The following is an 11,601-nucleotide window of genomic DNA, read 5'->3' on the forward strand; positions in this document are numbered from 1 at the left end:
ATCAAAGGAAAAAAAAAACGTTTGTAAAAAAAAAATAGCTTCAAAATGTAGATTTTATTGAAGAAATTAATATTTTTTAAAGATATTTGATATTGTTTTTTTTTATCTATTAAAATACAAGAAAATAAAAATAAATTCAAGTCAAGCAAAATCATAATTGTTTCACGTTCTATCTATTTGAATTTTAATATAAATAAAAAATTTTAAAAGTCAGCTACAATATAATTTTGATTTAGGAAAAAATTGACGTGAGATTTTAATTTGACACTTGCTATTATGTCACCTTCTTGTTAGAATAACAAATGTCATATCTTTCTTTAAATTGATAATGAAATATATCTATTAATTATTTTAATTTTTTTATTTTACAATTTAATTTAACGTTATTGAACAAAAAATGGTGAAGTTGAAAGAATCCAATATGGAAAAAAAATCTATGTAATTGTTAATTTAAATAAAGATAAGTCAAATGATCAAATATTATATTTTTAGGTTTTTTTTTTTTTTACAAATTATATTGTTAGAACAATTTAATAGTATTTAATAGTAATTATTATAATTTCCGTAGGTATGAAAACTAAAGAACACCAAAGTCTTAAAATAGATAATTAATTAAATTAATTTTTTTTCTTCAAGATATTTCAATCTAATAATAAATTGTAGAAGAAAAATGGTGTTAAAATCAGAAAAATTGGTAATAAAATCCTTAATTTGAGTGAAACGGACATTCCTGTAGATGGAAAAAACGTGTTTTCATACCCCATTTAAAAATAATCATAAAATAGTTTTTAAAATAATTCAAGTTTTATGTATTTAGTGATCAAATTTGATATTTAAGATGGTTAAAGATAGTAGAACTTGTATCATCAACAGATAAGAAGTATATCGGTACTCACCAACTAAGGATAATATTTAAAATGATTAAAAATAGTATGTATATCATCAAAATGTAGTAATTGAATGGTCAAAGACTCAAAGACAATATTTTTAATTAAAAATTATAAAAATACTAATTATTTTTAGATAATTGTTTGAAATTTATATTTTATAAATTCATATTTTTATATTTGTGGTATTTTTATTATGGGAAAACACACTTTTTCTAAAATTAAATATATTTAAATCTAATAAATATTATTGATAAAATCGTTAAAAGAATTTAATATAAATTGATAAATTAATTAAAGTATTAATTAATCTAACCAATGCTGGAAAAGCAAAAATTTGGGGAATCCGGAGGAGGCAACAGACTCAAAAGACAAGTGAGAGATCTAGTCACATCAGGATGGGCCCACAGCGTGAGATGACGTGGCGAGATCATGGCGCGGTACTTGGAACTCCATCAGTGGGCCCGAGGCCATCCCCCACTTGCCTAAGCTGACATGCATAACAGATAACCCCATCTTTTGAAAATGAAAAAATAAAAAAAATAAAAATGAAAAACGAGAAAGCCTTCTTTTATCGACTATCAAGTCTTCCTCTTCTCCACAGTAACTAACACCTCCGCTTTTTTCTCTCTCTTTCTATGCTCAGCAGAAGTTGGGATTTTCCGCTCTTCGATTTTCTCCCTCTCCCCCTTTTTTTTCTTTTCTTTTTTTCCTATCATCCAAACACGCCACTTATCCCCATGGTCTTTCAATTTTGAATATAGAGAAAAAAAAAAAAAACAATGGAAAAAATAAATTAAAAAAATAGACTTATAAGAACCCTTCAAAGCAAACGTGTTGCGTTCTGGGTTTCTTGCAGAGGAGGAACTGAAGAACTGTGAGTCCACGCTTATCCCTTCTCTTTTCTGTGTGTTTCCCTCTGTTTGGTTGCTGAGAAAACGAGAGACGAGAATAAAATTGATGATTTTTAGCCATCTTTGATTTTTGATTGTTTGGAATCCCACTTCACTGTGGTGGCTAAGTTGGGTGAAGTTGTTTAATACTCTCTTTTAAGCATGAAATTGATAAATTTATTTGCTTCTTTTTTCTTTTCTTCAGTTTTTGTCAGCATCCAAACTGTGCGGTTTTTCTTTTTTCTTTTTTCGATTTTTTTATTGGTCGTCGTGCTTTTCTTTACTAATTACTGCGAATGCAAGCCTCTAGTTTTATAGATTTGGAAAAATTATGCTTTATCTGCAATTCAAGTTCCTATTTTTTTTTTGCCTCCTAATTTAGTTTGATTTTCTCTTTTCTCTTTTCTTTTTATTTTCTGAGCAATCGACCAGTGGACAACTCTATTTCCTTTTGATCGTTATTTAAAATATAGCTGTGTTGATTAGTTTATAATAAAGCTCAAATTCTAGGGATTTCCTGCAATTCAAGTTCCCATTTTTTTTTTCCTTAATTTAGTTTTGATTTTCTCTTTCCTTTTTCCTTGGTTTTCACAGCAATCAAACAGCTGGTTGCTCTGTTTTGATTCGATTATTATGTCATTTTTCTGTGTAATTATTCTAAAATGATGCTCAAATTCTATGGATGTGCTCGCTATTCAAGTTGCTATATTTTCATTTTCTTCACTGCTTACTTAAGTTTCATATTCTCAGTGAAAAGCGTTTGAATTTTGTATTTCATATTTTTCTTGCAGTTAATTGCTCTGAACTGTAGAGCTAGAATTGGCCTTCTGAAGGGTTTTAACAGAAATCTAATAGTAAAGGGTATGGCATCTCTCGGAAACATGAACTCAGAACCACCAGAAATCGAACAAATAGTCACAGAATTCTTTGCGAAAAGTCTCCACATAATACTGGAGTCGAGGTCTCCTTATGTGTCCTCAAGGAATTACAGTGGAGACCCAACTATATCTCCTTCTTCTTCATCCTCCTCCTCCTCGAGTGTGAGGCCACGAGATAAGTGGTTTAGATTAGCATTGCGGGACTGCCCAGCGGCACTAGAGAATATTGATTTCTGGCGCCAAAGCAATCTTGAACCAATGGTGGTGGATGTGATTTTGGTTCAGCGACCACATGACTGGGACCCAATAAATTGTATTCCAAGGAGGGATCTTGTTAGGAATACTTCATTGAAGGAGCAGTCTCGAAATTCTTGGGGTTCTGAGCAGGAAGAGTTTGGGTGTGTGGCAAAGAGTGAAAAGATCATAGAGAGATGGGTAGTGCAATATGAGAGTCGAAAGAATAGTAGTTTGGGGAGTAAGAGATCGAGTAATTCAAATTCACACAATTTACTTAAGATACAGCACACATTATATAAGAAATCGATAATACTATTGAGGTCTTTGTATTTAACGGTTAGGCTTTTACCTGCATACAAACTATACCATGATCTCAATTCCTCTCAAATTCATGCATTTACTCTTGCTCATCGGGTGTCTTCTATTATCGAGCCTTTCACTGGTAGAGAAGAAGTAGAAATGCAGCGATTTTGCTTCACCCCTGTGGACACTTGTTGTGGTAGGCTCTGTCTTTCTGTATTGTATCGTGCCTCACTCTCGGATGTGAGTTCTGAACCATCGACCCCCATGTCCCCACAAGTTATAGCTGATTATGTTGGAAGTCCAATGGCGGATCCCCTTAAGAGATTTCCATCCCTTCCCACGACATGTTCTCCATCTTCGGCACCATTCTCAAGGCGGCATAGTTGGAGCTATGACCTTTATAGAGCTTCGCCTCCTTCAGTTTCTTTCTCACCTTCTCCTACACATTCAGAGTCTCGTGCTTCAGTTTCTAACCCTGCTTCCCGGCGTCTCCCGCCTATGAGCTTGCCTCCTCATCCGCCTGAAATGTCTGCAGCTCACCACAAGAATACAGGTTTTGACGAGTATTGGCCTTCCCCAACAATTTCTCCCCCCTCCTCTGCATCGCCACCAACAAATACTCTGGGTAGTCATCTGCCAAAATCACTTTTACGTTCTGAAAGTGCTCCTGTTAGCATACCTGCAACCAAGCCTGTTAATACTCCTGCTTTGCCCTACAAACATAATTTGCCTCCCTCTCCTCCTCTTAAAGGTACTGGTTGCAGTAATTCTAAGACTGATAGAAGGACATGTCAAATTCGAACTGGTACAACAGTTGATAAGGTATTGTGTACACTTCTTATGGTGAGCTTTTAGTTATCAAATTGTTTGTTTGATTTAGGACTCCTTTTTATCTCTGCAGAGCTCTATTGGGAAAGATGAAACTGGAAAAATTTCTGGGTTGAAGATATCATCTGGTAGCTCACAACCGGTTTCGGTTTCCCGAAGCTCCAGTAGGTTGTCTCTCCCAGATGATTTTGATGGTTCTGAATTTTCCTGCCCATTTATCACGGATGACGATGATGTGACAGACTCATACCGTAGGTAATTCGCTGCTTAGATTCTAGCTGTAATTTAGCTGGTCCACTATTTCCTGATTTTGCCAGTATTTTACATTTGTGATTCTATTTTCTTTTGTTTAAATATATATTATCTTACATACACATGTGGTTGGAAGTTACAAAGTATAATTTGAATTTGGGAAAATAATACCTGAGAGAATTAAACAGATTTCAAGCAAAACTTACTACATCATCTCTTGTTTGTCCAATAGATTTGTTGCCCTGCAAGAAATTAAGGGAACAGCAAATTGACATGCCCTGTTTCGAAGATACGTTACATAATGCTTGCAAGAAGTAACAGACCTCAATTTTGATGTAAGCCTTCAATATGATTTGAGAAATAGGCAGAGGGGAACCACTAAACTGATATATTTATTTATTTGTATTTTTACCCTTTTGAAATTCTGTTATCTTTTGAATAATTAGAATCTTTGGTATCAGTTAGATTATTACCTTTGGGTTGTGTACGGTGGTCTTGAATTTCTTAAGGTGGTAACTGTTACCATGCAATATATTTCCCAAGGTGATTCTGTGCCTCAATAGATTATAAATTTTGGTACTATTATATAATTCTTATTATTCAAGGATTACAACTTCATTTAGACAGTGTTAGCTTGCTATTTTAGCATTAGTGTGCTCTTTCTAATCTTTTCTAGCCTGTTGTTTTCTAATTGCTCAATGTGGTTTTGAAATCTCAGTAACCAGATGTGAGAATTCAGCATTGCTTGCCTGTCCTTTATGTCAAAGTGGGCACTTGAATTGCAATTGAAAATCATTCTATTCTTGGTTTAAACTTTAAATATAGAAAGTGAAAGTTTGAGTAGGAATTAAGGCTGAGGGAACTTTGGGAGTTTGGAATGTATTCATAGAAAATTTTGTTGTTGGCTTATTAATAATTTCTTACAGATTAATGGTACTGGCAAGCTAATGTTGTGCAGCCGAAAATAAAAAATTAAACAAATGTTTGGAGGTCAAAGTTCTGACTTATGCATCTATTTTTAATGAAATCAGCAGGACAATATGGTTGAAAATGAAAGTGAAAATTTTCTTTGGATACATGAGTTCAGCTGGTCCCTGAAAGTCATTTTAAGTATTGAATGGTTTACACATTTCCTTGTACAGAATTGGTGAACATCGCAAATATTTTTTTAACAATTCTTGTTTTGCAACTCTGCCTTTAAAAGGTTGCAGAATTTTGACACATGACTGTATTGTTTATTGAAATATCCTGGAGGCTCTATTTTATGGCATCCTTAGACATTGATGAATAAATTTTTTAATTGAAATCTTGTTGAAGCAGTGGAAGTGAATTGATGTTGGATGGAGAAGGATATTGAATCTGGAAAATCCATCTTCCCCCTGAATTATTATTATTTGGTTTTATTTTTTTTTCTTTCCTGCAGAAAACAATTTGGTTCTGATGTATTGGTTGAGTTCCTAATAAGCTGTTTTGGGGTATATTGTCTTTTATCTTTGTTGGGAATCTTTTGAGGGGGTGCATTTTTTTTATATCTTTGTTGGAATTTTGTTGAGATTTTATTTTATTACAAGAAGTTCAGTAATTGTATGAAGGCTTTAATTTCATGTTTTCAGAATTTAGCGTAACATTCAGTTCAGTTGAGATGTTTCAGCAGTCTTTTTGTCTTTGGAGTACAACCATTACTGATGGAAGGGACTCATGGGATTAAAGAGTAGGTGTGGTCCTTGGGTTAGTGGTTTGGATGCGAGTTTAGTCATTAGAAAGATCCATGGGAGTCTTAGAAGCCTCTTTCTTAGGGAAACTCAGATTTTCCCCTTATAATGTTTAAAATCAGTCCTTTAGGTGTAGAACGAACATGAGAGAACCATAATATAACCGTCAATTTTCACTTTTAGCAGATGATCCTGTAATGCCAGTAATATCTTTTCACATTTCAACATGTTTGTAGCCATGGGAGCTACGAGGACCATTTTGAATTCTCCACCTGCTACTCTCTGTTCAAATTTGAAATTCTATAGAGCCCTATCTACCTTTTCTCCATAAAAGAAAAGTAAATTTGGGGGGGATCAGATGAGTTCCATGTTAGTCCCGAGAAAGCTGTTTCTTTGGTGCACAGATTTTTCCTTTATAATAGCAATGTTATTGTGGCCGTCTCAACTGCTTAAATTTTTAATAGTGACTTCACTGTGTTTACAAGATACATTGTAAACATATAATTGTTGACATCCGCAATGGAATTAATGCCTTCACAAACCCCAACATGTAGCCATGAGATGAGGAGGATTTAGTAAATTTTTTATTTTTTTGATAGGTAAATTTTTGTCCCCATTGGGACTTGAGCCTAGAACCTTCCACACACCATTCCATCCCTTGACCACTTGAGCTAGGCCCAAGGGCAAGGATTTAGTAGAATTCTTCACCTGTCATACACATTGGAAATTCTATAAATCCCATCAAGAGCTAGCTTGGTTTTTATTTATTTATTTATTTTCCTTTTTTTTTTCCTGCAAAAGAAAATAAGAGTGGGCTGTTCTCATCATCATGGATATTTGGACCTTTTTTAGCTCTCTCAAGCCTTCAGAGACACCTTAAAGTTGGCATATTGACTTTAGCCATGTGTGGATTTGTAATTGGGAAGAGATGGTCCAATGGCCAATTCCTTGCATAATACTTGCCTCTATGGGAGCCTGCTATGCTATAATGTTATTTTTCACTATCATGACTTTTTTCAGTTTGCTTTCCTAGTGCTTAAAATTTTTCCAATGGGAGTGGTAGAAACATTATAATTAACTTATGTTGGCAAAACATATGGTTCATTGCATATTGTTTACTATGTTTTGAGATTTTAGTTTAAATATATGTCAAGCAAACCTTATTTTGCCCATACACCATATGTATCCTACTGAGAAAGTTGGCAACTAGTATCATCTTACTGCATTTTGCACATTCCTTTTTTCTATTTTTATTTCAAGTGTTGTTTTGGTAAATAACTTTTAATTTTTTCTGAAGGTTCCACTGAAAGGTTTTCTGGTTTTTGTAGTGCAAGTAAATCTTTCCCACAAGAGTGAAATGTTACTCCAGATTAAACTTCCAATCCTGCTGTCCTTTGTGTTGTCCATTTAGTGGTGCAATATTTCTGGTAAAGCATTTTAGGTACCTACTAAGTAGTGAAGACTGCCTTAAAAACTACAGCTTCTGCAGTAGCCAAGAGGATGCTGACTTCAGAAGCCACGATTTGAATGTTTGGTTGCTTCATTGGCTGGCTGCTGATATCTGAAGTCATGACTTGAAGTTGTGGTTGTTGCAATGGCTTCCTTGGTGTCAAACAGCCATTGTTATGGCTTAACGTCTCCCTTTATTTTTTAGTCTCCTAATCAAAATAGCTTTATCTACCTGCTATTAATGACATTCTTGGCCTGGATGTAGAGTAGGATCTAGTTCTCCATAGATCATTTCAAATTTCTATAGAAGTGTTATTCTGTGGAGAGAGACTTTTTTGTTGAAATTATCATCGCCATTATTATTAATCACAATAGACAAAACAAAAAAAAAAAAAGGAAAAAAAATAAAGACTGTTGAAATCTCCTACACTTCTCTGTTGATGTTCTAAAATCCCATCACCATACCCAGAGAAATATTTCTAAAGCTGGCCTCTTTAGAAAGCATGGACATTGTGATTTCTAATTCATATAGGAGTTTCTGTTTTCCATCTGAAAAAACAGTCACATTTGCCCTCAAGAAACATGTAGTTAAGTAGGGAAAAGATTTTGTTAAAGTAAAACTGTTTTGGAACTACAATTGATAACATTTTGGTTGCAATTTTATGTCTCAATTTTGAATGAATTTTCTACCTGTAGCATCTGACGATCTTCTTTAGCCCATGTTAAATATCCTGCTGTGTGTATATTTTTCAGACCTGAGTCTTATGATCATAAAAGATATAGACATGAGCCTGTTGAGCCAGGGGGAGTATTGCGAGTCCCAAAGTCCCAAGGTGCTGAAGTTGGTGCTCTCGTACTGATGTTGAAGACAGCTGCTCCTCTTTGCCAAGACTTGTCCAGTTCCACAAATTTTTCACAAGCCCCCAGGTCTGAAACATGGAACAACAGCGTCCAACCACCCGACCAGATATCTGAGGCACCAGCAGTTCAGGATGCTACTTCTTCAAGGGTAGCGTCTTCTGGGCTTGTTTTCTCAAAGACAACAGCTGATGCACTAGAGGAGCTCAAAGTTTACAAGGATATGAAAAATGGGTTGATCAAGCAAGGTCTTAGGTCCCAGACATCGACTAATTTGGCTTCAGCTGCAGAAGTTTCCAGCAGAGGTATGACCGGATGATGAGCTCAGATTGCCATTGATCCATTGCACAGATGTACAGCATTTTCACCTAAGGATCGGTGGGTTCATGCTATAAAACTGGGAGTGCATGTTCTTTTTCACCTATATCTTATATATCCTCTTGTATATATCGGTGAGCAAATTTATAACTTTACATAATCTAACAGAAAGGCTATTGGTTTACTTAAAAAATATTTCTATGTATAGAATACTCCTTTCTTATTGTTTATAATTGTATAAAAAATCCTGGGAAAGTTTGCGATTGGTTTATTGTTCCTACCATTTGTTCTACATGGGTGAAACTCTGCGGACTATTGATAGTCTCTGCATATCGGAAATGGTGATCTAATCCATCAACTGGTGTTGGTTTATATATTCAAACGAGTGAAAAATTGTTCATTGTTCCAACACTATTGCTTGGACTCTGTACCAGTATGTGCATATATGAGTTTTGCTAGTATTTGATTAGACATTGAAGAAAGCTTGCATATTGTAGTTTTCATTACCCTGTTTGGCCTCAAATTAGGGTTCTAAGCTTTTCCAAGCGTTCATGTTGGGAAAGGGTTTGGTGGTCTATAGTCAATACCCAGATGGAATTGAACCTTTTCTATCTTCTATTTTAGCTTGATTAGCATGAGCTGGTCCAGTATTTGAGAGTGTAAGTTATATTCACATTGTGATTATTGGGAGCTAGGCATTTTATGCCATCGTGCCAGTTCCAATGCTTCTTTAGAAAGTTGAGATGTCATACCATTAGTCAAGAGGTTTGAATGGGAAGGGAATATAAGTCTTTGTTAAGGCATTTCTGGATTGGCATGCTTATGGGTGATCAATAGCCAAAAACTGTCTGGTGAAACGAGGAAAAATTGTCAAGAGTACTGATTCATACAACTTGCAGCAACAAGACTCTAATACCATTATCCGTCTGAGGGCTTTTGCTTATTCCGAGTCTTATAGTGAAGTTTACACACCTTTGGGCCTTATACTCCGAAAGTCATTTCTTCGATCGTCATTTTCCTGAGGAATGACATTGTTGATTTTTTTTCTATGTAATGACTTAACCATTGGAGAAGGGCAGGTATCTTCATCATCTTTTTTGGCAAATGGAGGTAAATTTCATCTACGGGATCATGTGAAAGGTAGGCTCGAAGAGAGTATTTTTGGGCCTTACGCTTTGGACCATTTCACATGATCAAAGATGTTTTGGGAAGGAATGACATTTATAAACTAGTTAGTTTGGAAGATAATATTTAGCCACGAATTCTCATCTGGCTTACTAAAACAACAACTTAATTGTTTTATTTTATTTTTATTTTTATTTTTTTATAATCTAGCATTGATTTTACTTTTTCACTCTCATTAAGTTATGTACACATAGGAGAAAAATGAGATCGAAATAATATTGTTATTAACAATATTTTTGTTTTCCAAGTGACCTATGATATCATAAGAAATGATGAAGATCCCAAACCATGAAATATGGAAGGATGCCGATATAGAAATGATTGGCCAAAATGAAAAGAAGTTAGATAGGCAGAGTTAAACTTATTAACAAAACGAGAAGTTTTTGGACCTATAGTCCAAATACCTGAAGATGTAAAGCCTATTGGATACAAATGAGTATTTGTATGAAAGTGTAATGAAAATAATGAGATTATAAGATATAAAATGTGATTAGTAGCACAAGGTTTCTCGTAGAGACTTACTATTGACTATGACGAAACATACTCTCCCGTCATGGATGCAATCACATTTCATTTCTTAATTAGTTTGACAGTCTTAGAAGGACTGAATATGCGTCTCATGGATGTTATTACAACATATTTATATGGATCCATGGATAATGATATATACATGAAAATCCCTAAAGGATTTAAATTGTTTGAAGCAGATAGTATAAAGCCTCATAACACATACTCAATCAAGTTACAATGATCCTTGTATGAATTAAAGCAATCCGAATGCATGTGGTACAATTGCCTTAGCGAATATTTGCTAAAAAAAGGGTATGTGAATAACCCTATATGCCCATGCATCTTCATTAAGAAGCCAGAAGTTGGATTTGCAATTATTATAGTGTATGTTGATAACTTAAATCTTGTTGGAACTCCTGAAGAGCTCATAAGAATAACAAGTTACTTGAAAAAAGAATTTGAGATGAAAGATTTTGGAAAAACAAAATTTTGTCTCGCCTTGCATAACGAGCATGTTCCAAATGGAGTTTTAGTACATCAATCAACATACATTAAGAAAGTTTTGAAGCATTTTTATATGGATAAAGTGCATCTTTTAAATTCTCCAAGGGTTGTCTGATCACTTGATGTGAAAAAGGACTCATTTCGGCCTTGCGAAAAAGGTGAAGAACTACTTGGTCATGAAGTACCATATCTTAGTGCTATTGATACACTTATATATCTTGCCAATTGTACGTGTCCAAACATTGTTTTTTATGTTAATTTATTAATAAGATATAGTTCCGCTCTAACTCGAAGACATTGGAATGGTATCAAACATATTTTGCGCTATCTTTGCGGAACTACTGATATGAGTTTATTTTACTCAAGAGAATCAAAACAACAATTGCTTGGATATGCAGATGCAAGATACTTTTCAGATTCACATAAAGGTAGGTCACAAATAGGGTAAGTGTTTAATTGCAATGGTACTACTATTTCATGGAGATTTGTCAAACAAACAATGGTGGCTACATCATCAAATCATTCAGAAATACTTGTAATTCATGAAGCAATTTATGAATGTATATGACTAAGATCTATGATCCAACATATTTGGGAATCATGTGGACTTTCCTCTATCAAAGGTGACACGACAATATTATTTGAAGATAATACTGCATGCATTGCACATATAACAAGGGGTTATATTAAAGGAGATAGAACTAAACACATTTTATCAAAATTGTTTTATACACATGAACTTCAAAAGAGTAATGAAATTGATGTTCAACAAATACGCTTAAGTGAT

At 34.3% G+C, this 11,601-nt stretch overlaps 1 protein-coding gene across 2 annotated transcripts; it reads left to right on the forward strand.

Moving 5' to 3' along the window:
- The first annotated feature begins 1,481 nt into the window (after positions 1-1,481).
- On the forward strand, positions 1,482-8,886 carry LOC117912933 (autophagy-related protein 13b). Of its 2 annotated transcripts, none has more exons than XM_034827746.1 (4): positions 1,482-1,764; positions 2,572-4,020; positions 4,100-4,281; positions 4,511-5,759. In XM_034827746.1, the coding sequence occupies exons 2-4, from the start codon at positions 2,644-2,646 to the stop codon at positions 4,548-4,550; spliced, it is 1,599 nt and encodes a 532-aa protein (XP_034683637.1). In that variant the 5' UTR covers positions 1,482-1,764; positions 2,572-2,643; the 3' UTR covers positions 4,551-5,759. The 2 variants fall into 2 exon arrangements, with proteins under 2 accessions (XP_034683637.1, XP_034683636.1); XM_034827745.1 differs by lacking the exon at positions 4,511-5,759 and adding an exon at positions 8,193-8,886 and having other exon boundaries at positions 1,484-1,764.
- Positions 8,887-11,601: the final 2,715 nt, after the last annotated feature.

This window comes from Vitis riparia, chromosome 4 (genome assembly GCF_004353265.1).
Source record: "Vitis riparia cultivar Riparia Gloire de Montpellier isolate 1030 chromosome 4, EGFV_Vit.rip_1.0, whole genome shotgun sequence".
Classification (NCBI taxonomy): domain Eukaryota; kingdom Viridiplantae; phylum Streptophyta; class Magnoliopsida; order Vitales; family Vitaceae; genus Vitis; species Vitis riparia.